At 41.5% G+C, this 23,294-nt stretch overlaps 1 protein-coding gene across 1 annotated transcript in view; it reads right to left on the minus strand.

Annotated features, from left to right (window-relative positions):
* VEGFC (vascular endothelial growth factor C) overlaps positions 1-20,030 on the minus strand; it is a 119,796-nt gene extending 99,766 nt beyond the window's left edge. The window contains exon 1 of the mRNA XM_049863648.1: positions 19,788-20,030. Coding sequence (XP_049719605.1) covers positions 19,788-19,934 — 147 coding nt within the window. The 5' untranslated portion in view covers positions 19,935-20,030. The remainder of the gene's footprint in view (positions 1-19,787) is intronic.
* Between the last annotated feature and the right edge of the window lie 3,264 nt (positions 20,031-23,294).

The following is a 23,294-nucleotide window of genomic DNA, read 5'->3' on the forward strand; positions in this document are numbered from 1 at the left end:
TTTGTAATAACTTTTTCATTGGCCTAGATAACTAGTCATAATTTTTTGCTTAAGTCTAGGTTCTTGTGTATATTTATGTCTCACAAAAAATGAGCCATTATTATCTCTGTGAAAGTTTACATATATAAAATATTTTGTATCATGGAATCTTACATTTTCCTTGGGTTTTACCTAATATCTTAAACACAAGCACACACCAAGTAATAACTACTTGCTGAGCAAATGAATAGATGTTATTAAGTCACAAGTACAGATATAAAAGCTACTCTTGGTATATGTAAGGTAAAACCAAAAACCAAACCCGTTGCCATTGAGTCAATTCCGACTCATAGTGGCCCTATGGGACAGAGTAGAACTGCCCCATAGAGTTTCCACGGAGTGTCTGGTGGATTCAAACTGTGACCTTTTGGTTAGCAGCCATAGCTCTTAACCACTAAGCCACCAGGGTTTCCGTATATCTAATTTAAAGTCAGAATGTGCCTAAAAACTTATATCTTGAGCTTATTTTACTTGAAGCTATAAGGAAATTCTAAAATAATTCTCCAAATCTAAGAATTTAATGTCTTTCTGTTTATAATTCAAAGTGATATGTTTTTTATCGTCCATAATTCTAATCATCAAATTGGAGCCCTGGTAGCACAGTAGTTAAGCGCTTGGCTGCTAACCCAAAGGTCTCCTTGGAAGCCCTATGGGGAAGTTCTACTCAAAATATTGACCTTTAATCAAAATAAAGCATAAATAGGAAAGAAAAAAAAAAACAAACCCTGGAGACCGGAGGAAAATGTGACTTCATATGCTGGTGATCTAGTGACAAACTTTTTCATGGCGGACACGTTGGCTGGTGAGTTTTGACTATTAAACCTCGGCATGCTGGGTGTGAAAAGAATCCGTTAACTGAAATACGCTCAAACTACAACTGGTGGCAAGAAAGCGAATGCAAGAGAAATGCCAAAAGTCAAGAAAAAACGTATTTAGGAAAGAAGCAAATAAGCAAGTAGTATCTTCTTATGGAAAAGAAACGCTAATGGGGGAGGGGTGTTACTTGAGTTGCCCTAAGACGAAAAATATTTTTTCTTCAACAACGAGAGCCCCATAATACCAAATTATTTAGCTCTACTCTATTTATTAGAATAAAATGCTGAATCAAGAAGGAATTACCTAAGTAAATAATGTGGGTCAAACGATCGAGTCCTGACAGCAAGTTGCTTTGCTGAATGAGTGAGGTCTTGTAAGAACTATTGTAAACTATATTTACTTCTTAGTTACCAGTCTCACTGAAAAGAAGTTCATTGCTGATAATAAAATTTGACCTAGATTGTTATGGATTGAACTGTATCCCTAAAAAATATGTTGTAAATCCTAACTCTACGCCTGTGGTTATAATCCCATTTGGGAATGGGTTGTCCTTGTTACCTTAACAATACAGGATTAGAGCAGGATGTGTTTTGAGTCAATCACTTACGAAATATAAAAGGAGCAGGTTAAGCTAGCAGAGATGGGGGAAGATAGATGCCAGGCCATATGGAGATCTCCAAGGAACCAGGAAACAGAAGTTGAAGAGAAAAAGACCTTCCTCTAGGGCCAACAACAAAGCCTTCTCCTTGAGCTGGTGCTCTGAATTTGGACTTCTAGCTTCCTGAACTGTGAGAAAATCAATTTCTGTTTGTTAAAATCACTCACTTGTGGTACGTCTGCTATAGCAGCACTAGATAACTTAGACATGTATGTATTACAGCCACACTTCAGTCCCCTGCTGCAGAATATTCACTGTGATCCAAAACACCCTCTGCTTTTCATACAAACAAAACAAACAAACTCACAGCCATCGAGTCGATACCGACTCATAGCAACCCTATAGGACTGAACAGAACTGCCCCAGAGAGTTTCCAAGGAGCGCTCTGCGGATTCAAACTACCAACCTCTTGGTTAGCAGTTGTAGTACTTAACCACTATGTCACCAGGGTTTCCATATAGAGGAACTAAAGCATCTTGATTTTTCTAAGAGTGTCTCATTTTCACAGATTCTTCTCATAAGCATTAAAAAGTAGTCCCCAAAATCAATTATTTTAAGTTGTAGCAATGGAGCAAATAATTGCAACAAATATTTAATCAATTAATGAATGCTGCCAAAGACTGAATGCCTTCTCCGTCCTCCCCACCAAAAAATGAAGCATCAGAGTAGGAAAAATTACTGGTTCCTCATGCTAAATGCACATGCTGTATACATACAGTGTATACTTCTGTATTTGTGGATGCAGCATATACACGTTTTTCAAGCCAGAAAGCCTTCTAACATTACATCAAAATAGAGCCACCCTCATATAAAAGCATCATCTATTCATCAAAATAATGGGAAGATGTATAATTAGAAGTAAAAAGCCAACACATGCGGAAGCTGATTGTCCAAAAGAATTTAAATTCAAATTTAAACTTGCTCTAAGAAAATCTAGTCTCAGCTGGGCAGCTCCTGTCTGGAGCCAGGATGTGAAGGCAGAAAGGGATAGGAGATAGCTGAATGGACATGGGGAGCCCAGGGTGGAAGGGGGGTGTGCTGTCACATTGTAGGGATTGCAAGTAGGGTCACATGACCATACGCATATAAGTTTTTATATGAGAAATTGACTTGAGCTGTGAACTTTCACCTAAAGCACAAGAAAGAAAATCTAGCCTCAATATAAATTTTAACAATCTTTCTAAAATGACAACATTTATATATATTGTAATATAAGGTGCTATAAACAATGAATAATTCCTGGCAGTGACAGACTAGGTATTCTGTAATGAGAAAATGTCATTTGACTTGAGTTTCAAAATATTTTACTGTAAAATAGTACACTAGAGTACAAAATCTTATAAAAGAAAAGAAAAGAACATGTGATTTATAAAAAATGATCTGCATAATACATGTCTAAAAATTTTTTCATTAAACAGATAGTGGATACTCAGGGACACACCATCAAATGGGATACTTTGCTCTAGGGTAAAACAGTAATCCCTAAATTATGGGTCTTTTTCATCTTTAAGGAAGACCATGACCCTGGAACTTTTTCTCTCCACAGGATGGGATCAGCTGACATCACAGGGAAAGCCAAGCACCCAAATAAATTGGCTTCCAATGGATGTAACTAAAAGATAATTGTGAATGTCAGAAAACCAGAAACTTCTCTGGAAAACGCTGAATATAAAGATAGAGAAAAACGTTTCCATGTACTACTGATGACATCACACAGCTTCAGTGATTTGTGTACTGTTAGGTCCAAAGTGCAGCCCTGGTAGCACAGGTAACTAAGACAGTATTTAATAGTCCTAGGCACTGAAATCCATGTTTCAAATACTTTGGTGACATTGTATTAAAGAACGAAAAGTTTTAAACATATACATGTATAATTAGAACTCTAAACTTCAAATTAACAGCAACTGACTCCTTGGCATTTTACGGTGATATCTATTAAAACGCATATATAACCCATTCCCTAATATTAATATGCCCACTGCCGTCGAGTCGATTCTGACTCAAAGAGACCCTATAGGACACAGCAGAACTGCCCCATAGAGTTTCCAATCTAGACACTTTACAGAGCGGTAATAAAGTCAACATCGAGGGCACCTTAAATGAAAAGATGGCTCACCAGGGAAAAGTTAGAATTCAAGGTTTTTTGCTAGAGGAAGCTTGAGGACAAGTGGCCACACTAACACTGTCCCCAGTTCGAGACTGTAGAAGAACCTGTACCATCAAATAACCATGATACAAGGAAGTAACACCGACCTTAAATACTCTTATTTTCAATTCACTAAGTTATAGATGGAGCCCTGGTGGCAACTGGCTAATAGCCTGGCTGCTAACCACACGGTCGGCAGTTTGAATCCACCAGCTACTGCTTGTATGCTACATTACAGTAATATAGTAACTCTTCTAAGTTCATGTGGACATGAGACAAAGGTACGCTCTTCTAAATGAAAACAGAATTGGTCCGCCACAGAGCAGTTCTCTACCAACGTTAAGGAGAAAAAAAAATTATCTTTTGCACTATAGTTTATGACATCACTATTTGCTTAATTTGCGTATCTAAAGCAGCTTCAAATTACCCAATTTTAAGTGTAATGGTCATGACTCACGAAAAATTTTGGCCTTGATAAAATTTTAATTTAGCATGGATGCCAAAAATTAAAAAGAAAATCCCAGGACTCAAAAGAGAACAAATAATGAATCACCATCACCTCAAAAATGAAAATCTGGCTCTGGTACAAAAGGATGAGTTTGTTTTTTAAGGGAAGTCATAAACGCCATGATCCATAAGCAAATATTCCACGTAGGCAACGTGACAGTAATAAAGGAAGAGCAGTTTCAAACAGCCTCACACCTGCTTTGTGATGTTAACTGGCTACTTACAAGAACTCTGAGTGACCCAGAATAACAATCCCTTTGACATAGGAATTCAATCACAGGATTCACCATTTACAAGAATATCAAGATCATTTTAAGATTTCATGCTAACTTGTCAAATTTATTCACTCTTTTGGGGGGAGAAGGAGCTGCTGTTGAGAGAAGAATACACTTTTTTTAAGCATAAACAAAGAAAAGACAAAGTGTATTATTATTTCCTTGGTGAAAGGTTGTATTACGGCCATTGCCAACATACCTTTTTTTAAATAAGAAGATTATGTTTTGCCATTTCAAAGAAACTCATTAAACATTCTGAACACTCATTGGTTGAGCGGGCAAATAAGTAGTCAGCTTTCCAGACCCCCAGAACACAGATCCATCTGGCAGCCAAGACGGAGGAAGCATTACCTGCCTCAGGCAGCATATTCTCATATATGCCTGATTCTTCTCAAACAACCACCATGCCTAAGTCTGTTTTGTCGAGCCAGTAGGAACCAATAGCACTATCAATTTCATGAACGTTTCCTCTACATGTAGAGGAATATTAACTAAGGAATGCTATTTTAATTCTGGTTCTGACCAAAAAAAAATAACTTTTTAAATCTTTATTGTCCTTTTAAGTGAAAGTTTACAGATCAAGTCAGTCTCTCACACTAAAACCCATATACACCTTGCTACACACTCCCAATTACTCTCCCCCTAATGAGACCGTCTGCTCTGTCCCTCCACTCTCTCTTTTCATGTCCATTTCGCCAGCTTCTAACCCCCTCTACCCTCTCTCCTCTCCCCTCCAGGCAGGAGATGCCAACATAGTCTCAAGTGTCCACCTGATCCAAGAAGCTCATTCCTCACCAGCATCCCTCTCCATCCCATTGTCCAGTCCAATCCCTGTCTGAAGAGTTGGCTTCGGGAATGGTTCCTGTCCTGGGCCAACAGAAGGTCTGGGGCCCATGACCACCAGGGTCCTTCTAGTCTCAGTCAGACCATTAAGTCTGGTCTTTTTATGAGAATTTGGGGTAAAAAAGCATAATTTTAAAGAAAAAAAGAAATTAGTATGAGAATAGAAAATTTCTGTGAAGGAAATTCCTTTCTATTAAAATTTAAAACTGAATACTACAATTGGGGAAATACAACAACACATAAAGCTTCATTATATATAATTACATGTAATTCTAATCCTAAAATAAAAATACAAAAATCACTTTAAAAAAGATCATACTACTATCTGAAAATAGATTTGAATGGGTAATGTAGTACTAATTCTTTATTCATTTACATATTGGCTCAGTGTCTATGTAGTGTTCAGTCCTTGCTTCCACATTAAAAAAAAATTCTGTTTAGAAATATGAATCAAAATGAAAAAATATTCCAGTTAACATCTATACCAGAATCCTCAGGCAATGAATGCTTTCAAGATTTTATTTAAAAAAAAAAAAAAAAAAAGTTGTAAGCTCTTTAAACCAAAAACCAAACCCACTGCCGTCGAGTGGATTCACCCTATAGGACAGAATAGAACTGCCCCGTAGAGTTTGCAAGGAGCAGCTGGCGGATTCAAACTGCCGACCCTTTGGTTACCAGCTGTATCACTTAACCACTACGCCACCAGGGCTTCCTGTAAGCTCTTCAGGAGCTGGGTAATGTGTGCTCCACTTATTCTGAATTTCCTCTTCCAGTCTATCCACACACCTCCGACAGCCACCATCACCGGGATAAATTCATCACCCTCTGATCGTGCAATTCGCAATGTTGACTGAGGGTCTGGCAACTGGCAAATGAAACTATCAAACAAAATCAACTATTTTCAGTAAATGAGAACACACAAGTGAGCCAAACGTACCCTAGGGTAAGGAAGATATCTACTATTCACCTAAAAGACAGCACAGACGGCCGACTGCTGGCTGCCACTCAAAGGGCCTCAGAAGAGCAGCGCGATCATGTTTTTCTAAACAAATTTACACAAACGCTGGCACACAAACTTCTTTCATTAAATTTTCTTTATACTTTTATTCAGTATATTTTTAACCTTTTAGGTATTTTGCAATGATCTCACTGCAAATTTAGAATGCGTATTTATGCTTCTTTTTTTTCTGTCAATTAATAACGGGAAGACTTGAAGACGTTTACGTGGCAACATTAGCTTTTCGTTGTTATTAGGTGCCGTTGAGGCAACTCCCACTTTCGGTGATTTCCTGTGCAAGAGAACAAAACGTTGCCCAGTCCTGTACCATTTTCACATCGATGGTATGCTCAAGTCCACTGCTGTGGCCATTATGGATTTTAAGTGCCTTCTCAACTTTTTCTAAACTAGGGGCTCATCTTTCAGCATTAAGCCAACAACATTCTGTTGTGATGCATAAGGTTTTCATTGGCTAATTTTCAAAAGCAGGTCACCAGGCCTTTCTTTCTAGTTGTCTTAGTCTGGAAGGTGCACTGAAATCTGTCCACCATGCATGGCCCTGCTGGTATTTGAAATACTGGTGGCATAGTTTCCAGCATCACAGCAATATGCAAGCCACCACAGTATGACAAACTGACAGACGGGGAGTGAAACATTAGCTTTGTTTCATTAATAAAAACTTAAAATGGCTCTGAATGTATTCAGGATTGGTTCAGATAAAATTATATGGTGTGATAAAACTCCTGTATGTACAAAAGTCCTTTCACCCAAATAATATAGGTATGGAGAGCTTTAGGGGATGGCCGCCATCCTCTGTTACCTGTGAGCTCATCCATGGCCGGGACTGTCACCCTACAGGACACGCACAAAGCCAGGCATCCAGGACAGGTGGAGATATATCATAGGCAGAACTAACAGTGGTAGTCTCCATGCGCTGAGCACACTAAACCACCTAGATTTCCCCAAACCTTCTCAATATCACACATCGATACTACATCCTGTTCCTATTTCAGAAATCATTAACATCCTCAATAAACTTATAATAAAAGTATCTAATAAATTAGTGGGAAGGTACTGCAAAGTTACTCTGAAGAATATCACAGTTAACTTCAGATCCCTATGGAGCCCTGATGGAGCAGAGGTTAAGTGCTCAGGCTGCTGACCCAAAGTTCGGCAGTCTGACTCCACCAGCCGCTTCTTGGAAACCTTATGGAGCAGTTCTGTTTCATCCTATAGGGTCAGAATTGTCTCGACGGCAAGGGGTTTGCTTTGTTTTATTTTGGTTTCAGGTGCCTATATACATAATACTCAAGTCAGCTGCTGTCGAGTTGATGCCGACTCACGGTGGCCCCATGTGTGTCAGAAAACAACTGTACTCTCAATGGTTGATTTTTTTGGAAGTAGATCACCGGGCCTTTCTTCCAAGGCATCTCTGGGTGGACTGAAACCTCCAACCTACAGGTTAGCAGCTGAGTACAGTAACTGTTTGCACCACCCGGAAGCTCCCACGTAATGTTTACACCTATGGTGTTTTTCTGATCATGAAGCTTGTCTAGTTAATCAAAATATACAAAATGCTTACTATGCATCTGCCATAATTCTAAAAGGTTTCATAAACTTTTTTAATTCTCAAAACATTCTTATGAGATAGGTATTAATTAGTCTTTACCCATAAGGGAGAACAGAGAGGTTCAGTAACTTGCCCAAGGTCACACAGGTACTAAGTGGCATAGCCAGGATGTGTATCCACACAGTCATGTCCCAGGGTCTGTGCTCTTATCCACTATACTGCCTCTCTACTTAAACAGTTATGTCACTGAGGCAAAACAGAATGACAGTGAACTCTTCTAGGCACTACCACAGAAAGTGTATGTGAAAGTGAGTGAGTCCTGCAGTCAGAAAAATGGGCAGCTTTGATTCTAGGCTTCACCATTATTACTGCATACTTCACTATTGCATAAAAGGCAGTGAAGAACAGTAATTTGGGGACCAAGACTTAAGGGAAAATGAATTACAAAATAATGGCTAATTAAAACATCCACAAGGGTTGTTGTTAGGTGCCGTACAGAACAAAACATTGCCTAGTCCTGCGCCATGCCCACAATCGCTCTTATGCTTGAGCCCATCACTGCAACCACTATGTCAATCCATCTTGTTAAGCGTCTTCCTCTTTTTCCTTGACTCTGCACTTTATCAGCATGATGTCATTCTCCAGGGACTGATCTCTCCTGACAACATGTCCAAAGTACATCCAAACTATTCTGGTTGTACTTCTTCCAAGACAGATTTGTTCATTCTTCTGGCAGTCCACGGTATATTCAATATTCTTCGCCAACACCACAATTCAAAGGCGTCAACTCTTCTTCGGTCTTCTTTATTCATTGTCCGGCTGTCACATGTATATGATGCAACTAAAAATACCATGGCTTGGGTCAGGTGCACCCTACTCTTCAAGGTGACATCTTTGCTTTTGAACACTTTAAAGAGGTCTTTTGCAGCAGATTTGTCCAATGCAATGCATCTTTTGATTTCCTGAATGCTGCTTCCATGGGTGTTGATTGTGGATCCATGTAAAATGAAATCCTTGAAAACTTCAATCTTTTCTCCGTTTATCATGATGTTTTTTATTGGTCCAGTTGTGAGGATTTTTGTTTTCTTTATATTGAGGTACAATCCCTACTGAAGGCTGCGGTCTTTGATCTTCATTAGTAAGTGCTTCAAGTCCTCTTCACTTTCAGCAAGCAAGGTTGTGTCATCTGCATAATGCAGGTTGTTAATGAGTCTCCCTCCAACCCTGACACCCCATTCTTCCTCACACACTCCAGCTTCATACTGTCTACAATGGTAGAAATTGCAAATTGAGTATCTCTGATCTAACTCAAATATTAATATCCTCCCTTCCTGGCCAAACGAGAACAATGTTGAAGCTGAAGTCGTTGGGAAGTCTTTTAAATGCTTAAATACTATTTGCACAAAGCTGCACAACTGAATATTTTCTTTTTCAGTATACCCATTTTCTAGTAGGTATCCTTTGAGTTTGAGAAAATTTTCCACCATTTTTTTATTTTTACAAGACAGCAACTACAAAGAATTTCTTCTGTTTATTTCATAGTTCATCTTCTCCCCTTCCTAACCTTACTGTCAGTAGGACTACTTTTAATCAGATTTGAAAAAGAAGGAATACTAGGACAGTTGCTTTTGTTTTCAATTTCTAGCTAATCTACAAATAAATGTGTAAACCAAAGGGAACTTAATTTCATACACTACTTATAATTTTTTATGTTCTATTTCAATGGATAGTTTGAAAATATTTAGCCAGGCAAGAAAGAATCTGTGAGTCATGGTAGGCAGTTAGAAGTACCATTAAGACGTGAGTGAACGAGTGTGAGGGAGAGCGTGTGTGTGTGAGTGCGTCTGCGCGCGTGCGTGTGTTGTGCGCATCCAAGCATGACCACTGTTTACACTGCTTGGTCTGTTTGGGCTATAAGCTGTAACAGCAAAGACGCCTGTTATTAACATAATTATAAATATATCCAGATAGCGTGATGATGTGTGCTTACAGTAAGTCAAGAGTCATCTTTATTACCACCATCAGAAATTGGGCTCATACAGAGGAATTCAAATACCATACATGGGTGGCCGATGGACTGAGAACAGCACTCACCACTGCCCACTTTAAGAAACCCTGAAGTAAAAGCAGCTTCTGAGAGTTTTGACACGTCTGCCAGATTAAGCCCACTGTCATCCCCTCAATTCTGACTCCTGGTGACCCCAGGTGTTACACAGCAGAACTGTGCTCCACTGGGTTTCACTGGCCATAATCACTACAGAAGAAGTTCACCAGGTCTTCCTTCCGCAGGAGCCACTGGGTGGGTTCGAATAACCGACCTTTAGATTACCAGCTGATTGCAGCTTTTAAAAACACCATGTTTAACACATAATTTACGAAAATTCCGTGGCTCCTGTTGCTTTCAACCAACTTAGACTTATATCCTGCTCTTTGGTTTTCCACTCACAACTATATCCTCTGCTGTTTCCCTTAAAGCTCTTGATCCTTCAGCCAGTCGGGTCTGCGCCCAGTTCCCCAAACGTCCCTGATGATCCCGGTCTCTGTTCTTGGTACTCACTGTCCCATACCAGAAACACTCCTCCCTCCCCCGTTTCTGTTACTAGCGTCTAATTATTTTTCACAGCTTATCTCACATCTCCTCATCTTTCCCTTGCCTCATCATACAATCCCCAAAGCCTCTCCAACAACTGCTGGTAAACTATGAGACTCTGTTCAAAAATCTCTTCTATCGCCTTGGTTTAACTCAGTAGTGGGATTTTTGATGAGTAAATTTCTTGTTTTTAAAAAAAAAAAAAAGATTATAAGCTTGCTGTTGATAGCAATAACTCATTCTACATTTTTTTTGTATCCTTCACTACATTGTAATTTTGGACTGAGAAATGAAGCCACATCAAAAGGCCACTAGTGGGAATTAGTTAAAATGCCCCTGAATTGAAGCAGATTTAAATATGAGAATGTGGAGTAAAAAGCGCATGACCTGGTATTAAGGCCTCTCTCTTGAGTTCCTCAGTTTCCTTTCACTGTCCGTTCCAGGCAGCCACTGAGGCAACAAGGCTATTGAGGAATATCCATTGGACACAGCTTTGCACTCCTTTACCCTAAACTACATGAGTTTCAGATCTCAGAAATTTTCAGGAATTTTCACAAAATACAGTACATATGTCTTTTAATATTCAATGCCCTAGCAAACTCTATGGCACCGTCTCATAAATAAAGACATTACAATTTCTTCAATGAAGTACAGAAATATTCAGCCCAAGAAGTTAAAAAAGAAATAACAAACACTTGCCACTGAGTTGACCGTAACTCACGGCGACCCCATGCGTATCAGAGTAGAACTGTGCTCCATAAAGCTTTCAATAGCTGATTTTCAGATGTAATCTCCAGGCCTTTCTTCCAAGGACCTCTGGGTGAACTTGAACCACCAATTGTCTGGTTAGCAGCCAGCACCGAGCCTGTTAGCCGTGTGCACCACTCAGGATAAGTAAATACTCTACATAGCCTTCTGCTAGTTCAGATTAGGTTACTGCATCAAATAATTCATGAAAAATGAGCTTTTGGACTTAAGAACTACAGAAAAGGACCAGTGATCCTTTCTGACACTTGAAATTCGCTAGGGCACTCTTAGTACAATGAAGCAATAAGAAGGCACCACCAAAAGGTACTATAAGGCACCTAGTTGATTGATGCTATGATGAATGCCCAATAAAGCAAACCAAATAAACACAGTCTCTGCTTTCCAGCAGTTAGTCTATAAATTCTGAAAAATAAATCGAGCATGGGAACAACCTAAATAGTTTACGTGAGCAAAGTTTGGAAGAATCAATTATTCAAACTTAAAATATTTTTAAAAATCTTAGAATTACATTACAAATTCAATGCACTAGCATCATTCCATCGAAAATTTTGGGCTAAACCTGGCGTTACAGAACCAATGATATCTCAGTTCATATTTTATTCAAATCCTAACTTATAAATATACATTTTGCAACAAAATGTACCCCTATACAGATTTCCAGAATACAAATCCACTAAGAATAATATACCTGGTGAAAGGTGAAACAATACACATTTGGAAGTCAACGGATGGATAATGCCTCTGCCAACCAAAATTTTTTTCTTTCCATACCCATGTATATGTGGAAAACACCAACAAAGGTAAGATCATGACCTTTTCACAGACGTTACATTACCTCAACTTAGAAAACCTGCTTAATTACTGTCAGAAATTCTTGCTACGCACTGACTTAAGCAGTCTTTCTTATAATATTACTATGGATTAGACCATTTTTAGTCAAAGGGGCACCATTAGATGAAGTTAGGAAGAAAGCCCAGGCTTATTTCAGCTTGTGCCACTGAGGGCATTTGTTCTTCTTGTTGTTAGCTGTCATCGAGTCAGCTCTCAGTCACGGCGACCCCACGTACAACAGAACCACACACTGCCTAGCCCTGTGCTACCTTCATGGTCACTGGCATGCTACAGTCCTTTGCCTTCCAACGTAAGAGGCTCATCTTCCAGCGCTATATACGAAACTATTCTATTGCGATCCATAGGATTTTCACTGGCTGGTATTCAGAAGTAGATCAACAGGTCTTTCTTCCTATTTTGTCTTAGTCTGAAAGGTCCACTAAATCCTGTCCACCGTGGGTGACCCTGCTGGTATTTGAAATACTGAGAGCATAACTTTCAGTATCACAGCAACACGTAAGCACCACAGAAGGGCAAACTGACAGACAAGTGGTGGTGAGAAGAACTAGAACCTAGATAAGTGGAACAAGGTGACCCTAATAATAAACGAATACTTCTTTTTGCCTTCTGCTAAACTTGCGATACACTGCTACAGCTTGCAGGGAGGAATCGGCAAAGGGGCTGAAAAGAAATCAATCATGGTTTTTTCACAGACTTAGAAGGTCCAAACGTATTACCACACTTTTCTAAATTATATGCTACAAAAGTTTCAAGAAAAAAAAGGCTCTGATCTTGTTCCTGATTAAGTAATTTGAGTCTTCGACTCATCATTTTTCATGAGATATAATAACACCCATCTCAGAGGGATGTAATGAAGACCAAAACAAAATATATTGTAAAGCTCTTAGCAAAGTGCATGGAACACGTTGTTGTTAAGTGCCATTGATTTGGTTCCAACTCATAGTGACCCTATGGTCAACGGAAGGAAGCACTGCCCAGTCTGGCACCACTCTTACAACCCTTGCTCGTAGCCATTGTGTCGGTCCACCTCACTGATGGTCTTCCTCCTTTTTGCTGACCATCCGCTTTACCAAGCATGATGTCCTTCTCCAGGGGCTGGTCCCTCCTGACAGCATGTTCAAAATATGTGACACAGCTTCACCATATTCACTTCAAAGAAGCATTCTGACTGCACTTCTCCCAAGACAGATTTATTCGTTCTTCTGGCAATCTGTGGTACGTTCAATATTCTTCGCTAACACCATAATTCAGATGCATCAATTCTTTTTTGGTTTTCCTATTCATTGTCCAGCTCTAGCATCCATATGGGGTGACTGAAAATACCATGGCTCAGAATATTGCAGACATATCCTAATTAATATTTAAATTCTTGTTCTCAGTATACAGAGGTATGTATGCTATCTAGAGGGTAGACTCAACTTGTGAAGGCCCCTGCAGCTGCCAAAGGTAGAGCAGTACTGGGGGTAAGTTCCTTTCATGCCAGCTTCTGTGGCCCAATACATCCCAGGAAGAGCCAGGAAATACCACTCCAGACTGGACTCATGTGACTACTAGTAGGCCAGTTCTCCCTCTCGAGAGCCCCAGAACTGGAAGACGAGAAACTAATCTCCCAAATCCACCCAGATCAATGTAGAAAGACAGGATTAGAGACTCACTCATCTTAAAGATATTCTACTGATGTAAGTAAGTAACTAAGTGCTTCCTACAGAGCACTTCTGCTGTCTCAGGAACAAACGGCTACCAATCAAGTTTTCACAGTTCAGGAGAAAGAATGCAAAGAAGCTGAAACTGAAATGAAAGATAAACTAAGCTTTTTATGTCCAAAGCTGTATATCCCTAGGTCCACTCAAAGTTTGTTGAAAATCATTTTAAGAGAGGAGGTGACTAATAATGATTTAATCATATACTCCAAGTGATACTGTAAATATAACAACTATAGAATCATCAGTAGAGACTCAGATATCAGGAAACAAGGGCCAGAATTCAGTCCTTTGGTCATGTAATCCTTTACCCTGCTCAGACAGGAGTTCTTGGGAAGTCACACCTTGACCCTCTAGCACGAACTGATGCAGGGTGAGATGAAGAAAGAGAGTTCAAAGGTTTCTACTTCCACAAACATTTACATTTCCCTAAACTTGAACTTCCTGTCTAAAGACTGAAAGTGATTTGCTGCCAAGAAATATGGACATCAGATAGGTACATCAGAGAGGCATCATGGGCATGGTAACATGAAACACGGAGAAGGTACCAAGTAAATGACTAAATATTACAACCACATTTATGGCCTATTTTACCTGAATAAAATTTACGTTTTCGATTTTAATGTAGAGCAAAAGAATATGCGTACTTTTAATTTTCCCTTAGAGACTGTAGTAATACTTGTCAAGTGCTCAGATATTTGAAGTGTATTACACAGTTTAAGTTCTCTTGACCCTAGACAATTAATTCATTTTAATGAGATGGAAGTTTGTACAGCCAACCTCATATAGACAAGGAACTGCCAGAAATTCAAGCCAAATTCAGAAGAAGATGTGGAATGAGGGATATTCATTGCTAATATCAGATGGATCGTGGCTGAAAGCAGAGAATACTAAAAAGATTTTACCTGCATTTTATTGACTATGCAAAGGCATTCGATTGTGTGGATCACAACAATTTATGGATAATATTGTAAAGAATAAGAATTCCAGTCCAGAACACTTAATCGTGCTCATGTGGAGCCTGTACATAGAACAAGAGGCAGTTGTTCAAACAGAACAAGCACTGCATGGTTTATAATCAGGAAAGGTGTGTGCCAGGGTTGTACCCTTTCACCAAAGGTATTCAATCTGTATGCTGAGCAAATAATCTGAGAAAGTGGACTATATGAAGAACATGGCATCAGGATTGATGGAAGACTCATCAACAACCTGAGCTTTGCAGACGACACAGCCTTAATTGCTGAAAGTGAAGAAGACTTGAAGCACTTACTGATGAAGATCAAAGACTACAGACTTCAGACTACAGGATTACACCTCAACCTAAAGAAAACAAAAATCCTCACAACTGGACCATCATGATAAATGGAGAAAATACTTAAGCTGTCAAGGATTTCATTTTACTTGGATCCACAATCAACGTCCATGGAAGCAACATTCAAGAAATCAAACTTATTACACTGGGCAAATCTGCTGCAAAAGACCTCTTTCAAGTTTCCAAAAGCAAAGAAGTCACTTTGAGGACTAAGGTGCACCTGACCCAAGCCATGGTATTTTCAATCACTTCATATGCATGTGAAAGCTGGACAATGAATAAGGAAGACTGAGGAAGAATTGATGCCTTGGAATTACAACGCTGACAGAGAATATTGAATATACTACAGGCTGCCAGAAGAAAGAACAAATCTGTCTTGGAAGAAGTACAGCCAGAACGCTCCTTAGGAGGAAGGATGGCAAGACTTCATCTTACATATTTTGAACATATTATTGGGAGAGATCAGTCCCAGGGTAAAGGGTAACATGCTTGGTAAAGTAGAGGGTCAGCAAAAAAGAGGAAGACCTTCGACGAGATGGACTGACACAGTGACTGCAATAATGGGCTCAAACAGCATGGATTGGGAGGATAGCACAGGACTGGGCAGTGTTTCACTCTGTTGTACACAGGGTTGCTATGACTCAGAACCAGCTTGATGGAAACTAACAAGAAAAACAACAATCTTGTATGTCTTGCTCTTCCTTAAAAACATTCTCACCTTCTCACCCCACCCAAGACATTAAATGAATTGCCGCCACTTCACGCTTCATTTGATGCATTCATCTGCTGGAAATTCATACCCAAGTTACAATTCAAGCTCTGCTCTTGCGTCACGGTGCCTAGACTAACTAGGCCAAGTGATGACTCTTGTCTTCAGCAGCACAGATGCACCTTGGTGCCACTCACTCCTTTGACAACAGGCATATGATCTCCGGCAGTGCTACTGAGTTCTGTGCGTAAGCCTCTGTTTTTCCCACGGGGCTATAAGCCCCCTGAACAGTGGAAAACTGCCGTATGTTTTTCAAGATCCCCCAAGCCTAACAAAGTGCCTTACAAATTCAACAATTATATAATGAAGATGATAACAAAACTGGTAAAATTAGTGACTAGCAAACACCATACATCGGCTAATCTGAAACTTTAGTTGTGCATGAGGATGACCTAGGATGCTAGTCAAAAATGTGTATGTCTAGACCCAACCCAGAGATCTGGTTGGTTTTAGGTGGAAAACAAACAAACAAACAAACAAAATTAAAGATCTGTTGGGAGTTCTGTTTCTTGTTTTTAGGGAGTTCTGATGCAGTTAGCACATAGATTTAATTATGACAAACACTGCCACTGATTAAGTGGGAACAGTAAATAAAAATTAAAACAAGTCAAAAAAAAGTATGTGGAATTATAAATCACACAGAAAGGACATCTGGCATGTTACAAACAAGTTACCATTATTGTTTGTGATAGTCACAATACCATACATACTTTTACTATACTAAGTAAAAATAGCTATTTTCATTAACGCAGTTAGTATTAATACTAGATGAATCTATTTCTTTGCATTTAAACCATAAATGTAGGGATAAAAAAAATTTAAAGTTATTTATGTAAAACAGAAGACAGATTATATTTACTCATTCAATAACAGTTGATCTAGATTATTTGCTTAATTGAAACAAGACTAAATTTTTAACTTTTCTTTCATTGAGTTCTATCTTTGACAAAGGCATTTTCAAAGTAAAACGTGCCTTCCTTACATTTATTAATCTCAAAATATATAAGTATTTAGGTATTCATACTTCCAGTCTGATTCACTTATCGGAATAACAAGTTCCACAAGTTTACCTCCTGACATGAAGTGTTCTTCTGCCCCCCAATAAACGAACTTCTATTTTAAAACCAGACCCTGTGACTCCAACCAAGCAGAGTGAACTCTACCTAACCTCAAATTCACACAAGACTGGATTTAGCTCCTGCTCTTCTTTCTTCCTAGGTTTTGTCTTTTTTTTTTTTTTGCTTAGTTTGATGATAATTTGCAATATTTCCTCTTTTTGCCCATCATGTCCAGTTACTTTGAATCACATAACAGCCTACAGCTTTTGTCTGCCTTACTTTCTGACATTGACTTGTTTGCACTAACATTTTAGAATTTTTCAGTAAGCTATACAAGCATGAATCATTAAAAAGATAGCTAATAAACATAAATATAAGTTGAGAAACAAGGAGATCTTGTTTTCATTTGTAATTTTACCTCCAATTTTTTGCATGACTTTGGGGGTTGGGGTGAAGGATTGGACGGCTAAACATGGGTTATAACCTATGAACTGTTTTGTATTTTTAAAGTACTTCATAAATGTAAACCAAAAAACCTGCATTTATTAGGGATTATGTATATTTAGTATCTCTTCCAGGGGTTTATGTAGCTTTTTTTTTTTTTTTAATAGTCTAAATGAGGTGCTTATGTAGGCCACTCGGGGGCGACATGGAGTCTTTGGACCTTGGGCAGTTTTCACTGACGGCACTAGCTCTGTCAAGGCTCCATTCACCCCTGGGGAACACCTTAGGGCAGCTAAAATGCACTGCCTGTGGTCTCAGAGGCTTAAAATGATGTTTCGTGCAGTATAAAAGAACCTACATCACATGCAGGATACCACCCCATATTCATCATACAGAATATAAAAGATGGTTAAAGGTGAAAAACAACATTGACAAACAAAAACGCACAGGGATTTTAACAGCAAAAGGAAAGCTTGATTACATCACAATGAAAATATTTTGACAATTAAAAATAAATTTACTTTTATTCTCCAACCCCACAACCATACATAATACATAACACACATAAAAACGCGCGAGCACGCACGCACACACGTACACATACAAGCACATGCACACACATTCATTCAGGACTGACAGCAGTGAGTGACTCTCATACAGACTCTTGGCTTATCAGGAAAAGCTTCTCATTTTACTTCCTACTTCCCACTTTCTTACTGTAAACAAAAGTAAGTTATTATAGGCGAGAGAGAGGATTGCCTTAAGTCACACTTTTCATAGTTTGACTTTGCAGAAACAAAAAGTGAATAAAAATCAAACCCACTGCCCTTGAGTGGATTCCAACTCATAGAGACCCAATAAGACAGAGCAGAACTGCCCCCTAGGGTTTCTGTGGCTGTGATCTTTACGGGAGCAGACTCCCACATTTTTCTCCCACGGAGCAGCTGGTGGCTTCCAACCACAGACCTTCTGGTTGGCAGCCCAGTGCTTCAACCACTGCACCACGACAAAATTCAAGGCGCTCAAATTACAGGAAGCGTTAGTGGGTCCCATGCTACATTTTTACAGTACTGAAGGACAGGACAACGTTCTCATCACTAGAATTACAGCAATGTAAGAATACGCATTGAAATTGTTTTGTAATTCACAAAAAACATATGTTCTCCAACTGAATGTATATCGCTTTCACTCAAAAGTTTTTTTCCCTGAGCCCGATGCTGAATTATAAATCTCAATATTTTAAAATTTTCCTCCAAAATTTAAATACTAAGAGAGTTTCTTAGATTTCTAAACTTGTTCTTCTCAATTTTAAAAGCAAGTGTATTTCAAACGACAAATGGGCATGAAATTGAATTTCTCCACACTCAGGACATGTCAATCAAGTTAGTCAAGGAACAGTTGAGGGTAACACACCACTGACGCTTCTCCACTTGCCCTCAGTTGACCTAAACCACGGCAGCCTGCTTCCAGCAAGGGCTGCTCCAAGTGTTTGAACAGAGACTTCTCAGTAAAACACTAGGCTCAATATCAAGCTTCTTCCGAAGTTTAAGACCTCTATTGGCACCGCAACGTCAGGTTTGAACTCCAGCTTTTTCACAAGAGCAAGTAGGAAGCAAGCATAAATATGATAACTCCTTTCTGAAAATCAGAATGCCTCATAAGTATCTTAGAAAGTTTTGTTGTTGTTGTTGTTTAGGCAAAGAATTAAATACCTCTTGTTTTGAAAAACAAGAACCTTATTTTTCAGTATTTCACGACGAGATTTCAGAAATTCAGAGTTTATACAGTTGAAAGCAGTCTGGTTTTTTACTATGATCTACATGAGAATTGCCCCCTGTTGTGCCTCAGGTTTGACCAACTTCTCCAAGTGAACCTCCAAGTTTGAAGCTCTCATGCTTATTAGCAACTACGTTCCTTCACGCTTCTTTCCCAAAGCGCGCACCGAGCCTAGTGCTCCGCGTAACACGCGCGAACGCTCCAGGAAAGCGCCCCGGTTGACCGGTCATCCTTGCTCCAGGAGCGCTGTGGACTCCCACTAGCCGGCTAAGGGGAGAGGTCTTCCCCACCCGCGCTCGCCGGGGCTGCGTAACTGCGCAGCGTTCGAGACCCCTCCCTGCACCAGTGGAGAGGACTCAAGATACCCCCATTACCAGGCACCCCTCTGGGCCTTTTCACTTGTGTAAGTTGCTTTCCATTATTCCCTTAGTTAAAAAAAAAAAAAAAAAAAAAAAACTTTCTATTAATAATAAAAAGAAGAAGAAAAAGGGAACTTTTCTTCAGTGAAGCGCACCCACAGTTCACTCACTTTGAATCCAACCTACCCAAGGTTGAAGGCTACACACGCTCTGCGCAGGCTCTGGGGTCCAGAGAGACCCAAACGCCCGCCCGTCCCCGCGCAGCCCGCAGCCCAGCCCGGCCCCGCGGGCGCGACCCGCGCACCTACCTTGGCCTCGCCGGCGTCTGGCTCCTCGTTCGAGAAGCCGAGTCCAGACTCGAAGGCGGCGGCAACGGCGGGCGCCTCGCGCCGACCCGGGAGCAGCGCAGCGGCCAGCAGGGAACACGCCAGAGAGAAGAAGCCCAGCAAGTGCATGGTGGAAGGAGCGGGAGCTGGGGAGGCCGGGCCGCGGTGGGGGCCCCTGCGCTGCTGCGCTCCCCGCCGGGTCCCTCTCCCCCGAGATCCTCCCGGTAACCCCCTGGGCGAGCCGGCGGCGGCGGGAGCGGGTGCGGGGCTCCGCGTTCCCAACTTTGCAAGCCGCCCTCCCAGCCAGTGCCGGAGCGAGGCGACGGGTGTCAGGTAAAAGGCTCACAGGAAACCGGACATCCGAGCTCCCCTCATTCGGAGCCGGCGAGGTGAAGCGAGGGCGAGGGCGGACGGCTCCTCGCTTCGCGCTGTTGTTTTTGCTTTTTGGAAGTGGGAGGGAAAAGGCCAAACACCCCACAATTTTCAGCCCCTCTGAACCCCCCAGAGCCCTCCTCCCCCTCCGCCCTCCCCTTCCCCGGAGGGAGACGAGCTGGGCTGCGGGAGCTGCCGGAGAGGCGGCGGCGGCGGTGCCGGGGGCGGGCGGAGGGCGGCGGGGCGCCCGGCTGCTCGGCGGCGCAGGAGTCGCCTGTGCGCGCCGGGCTGAGGGGCGGCGGCGGCGGCGGCGGCGGGCGCAGGGGCAGGGCATGGCTGATGCGCCCTCTGCCTGCGCTTATGTGAGAGAAAGCGCCGAGGGAGGGAGCGTGCCGAGCCCGGGCTTCCCTCCCCTCTCACTTTCCCTCGGAGGCCGTCTCCCTCGAGCTCCCCACGTCCCTCGCCACCTCCCCAGCGGCCCCACCTCCCCCCACCTCTCCTCCCCTCGGCTCGCGTCCCCTCCCCTCCCGGGAGCCGGCGGCTTGAGGAGCGAGTTCAGGCTTGGGGCTGGAGGGCTGCAGGGCTAGCTTTAGACACCACGTTACCACGCTTGGTCAGGTTGGAGCGGGAAGAAAGCAGATATATGGGGGAGGAGGGAGACGACCCTGTGTCCTTGGCAGCTCTCGGGCTCTGCCCTGCCCCGGGCACGCCTCGCCTTCAGCCCCCCGCTCTAAGTTGGAAATAGCCCCGGAGTCCTAAAAGTTCCAAGACAAAGTCATCACTATGGCGAAGATCCCGCCGGAACCTGGGAATAAGCAGCAGCCCCCTCTTGCCCTTCCTCTGGGTAACGTTTAAGACTTGTCTGGCAAAGCAAGGACTAGAGGAGCTCTCAGAACGCAGTGCGGACTGTTGGCGTGGATGTTCATGGTCCTTTGGAATCAAACTTTAGGCAGCTGGGGAAAGGAGCTTTGGGGAGAGTAAAGAGACACGGGGTGGGTTTCTGCGTTCCCTTGAGGGCACAAGAAGTTGGGTTTAAATGAGGAAGAGGGTGATGGAGATGTCTGTTAAACACATTGTAGAAGTAACATCTGGAGCAAAACAACTGCGTTTCCCCTGTTGGAAAAGCACCCAGAGACTCCATTGTGCTTATTGCATTGGCTGTTTCCCTCCTTGGGGCACGGTGGGCAGGTTTCAGTGTGCCAACCGAAGGGTGTCAACAGTGTGCAGAGCGTGAAGACTTGTATCACTTTCATGCCCAAACTACTTTTAAGCAGGTTGATTTTATTTTTTTGTAGGTTCATAGGATCTCAGACAGAGAGGAGACTTTTTCATCTGATCCAGCTTGGTAGAAGACCTGAAACTCCTCTCGTCCATCATTTGCTGGAAAGTTGAAATACCTTTAAGGGCAGGGAACCCACTGCTCGCTCGCTGTAGCTGCCCATTGTCCTTCTTGAAGGCCATCATTGCTGCAGTGTTTTCTTGCATCAACCCATTGCTTTTGACTTGGGGAGCATTACACAGATGCTTCTGCATCTGAGTTCATCACATATTTTAAAAATATTCCTTCCAGGTAAATATTCTTATTTTTCCATGTTTTTCATAAAATATACTACTCAGATTGTGACCTAGTGTTCCAACAAGCATGCAGAAAAGAGTCTTCCTTGTCCAGACACTATGCATTGTTGATGCGTCCTCGGATCAAGTTTGTTTTCTGGCAGCCAAATCAGTGTTGACTCACTACGCTTGCAATCAACTAAATTCCTCAAGAATTTTTCATGTGTACGGCTGTTTAGTCACGTTTACACTACCCTGCCTTTGTGGAGTTGGTTTGTGGTGTCCAAGATCTAAGCTTTTTTATTTAACTTCATTAAATTCTGTGCTGTCAGGGTCAGTCCATCATCACAACTTGTTGAGATGTTTTGGGATTTTGACATCATCAATGTCCTATTCCCCTTTCTGTCTTCCTACTACATGCATATTTGATCAGCCTGCCATAACTGTCTTCCAGCACTGATAAAGCTGTGAAAGGGAGAGGTTTAGATAGAAAGGATAGACTGGAGTAGGATTAGGGCAGAAGCTGGAGTTCTTTTTAAGCATTCTCTGTTGCAGTGGTCCTCACCTTGATGGCGCTTCAAATCACAAGGGGTGATTTTGAAAACAGCACCAATGCTTGTGTGTGCTGCCAGAGGTTCAGGGTTAACTGGTCTGGGCTAGGGCTTGCACATGAGGATTCTAATGGGCAACCAAATTTAAGAACTTCAGGCATTTCCAGCACCCACGGGGCCTAGCACAGGCTTGAAAGTACACAATCAACAGACTTCAGGCATATCATATTTAACTGTATAGTTTGTTAGTAAGCCCATACAGACTTTCTTATTGTTTTTTCAAAAATATATCATCTTCCTAGTACAACTGGTATTTTTAACTAAAGGAAGCGTTGGCAAAACGTAGATTGAATGAGAAAAAAATCGAGAGTCTCAGAAGACCTTCTGCAGTAGTTGTTTAAGAGTGTCTACAAGGCAGAAAGGAAGAGTCGCTCTGGGCTTTCTTTGCTTCCTTCTTGTTGGGTGCCATCTTTTCTGTTCTGGCTCATAGCCACACTATGGGAAAGAACAGAACTGCCCCATAGGGTTCCCTAGGCTGTAATCCTTACAGGAGCAGATTGTGAGGTCTTTTCTCTTGTGGAGTGGCTAGTGGGTTCAAATCATCGATCTTTTGGTTAACAGCCAAGCACTAACCATTGTATCACTCGTAGCTTCCTTAAAAAAAAAAAAAATTGTGTCGAGTCGATTCCGACTCAGTAATCCTATGGGAGAGAATAGAACGAACTCATCGCTCCTCCAAGGAATGGCTGGTAAATTCAAACTGCCGACCTTTTGATTAGCATCCATAGCTCTTAACCACTGTGCGGCCGGGGAAAATACTTCATACCACCAGCAGATGTTGAAGCTTAAGGAGCACTTTTTTCTTGGCTTGGGGGTCTATCACTAACTTCACACCTGTTTTACAATAGGGCTTCTAAAACAGTGGTTTTTTTTTCAAAAAGTATTCCTCAGGCAGTGGAAAGTGAGGAAAGAGAATTAAGTACCAGGGCTCTGGTCTTCTAATCCCTAAACC

The sequence above is a fragment of the Elephas maximus genome, chromosome 21 (assembly GCF_024166365.1).
Source record: "Elephas maximus indicus isolate mEleMax1 chromosome 21, mEleMax1 primary haplotype, whole genome shotgun sequence".
Lineage (NCBI taxonomy): Eukaryota > Metazoa > Chordata > Mammalia > Proboscidea > Elephantidae > Elephas > Elephas maximus.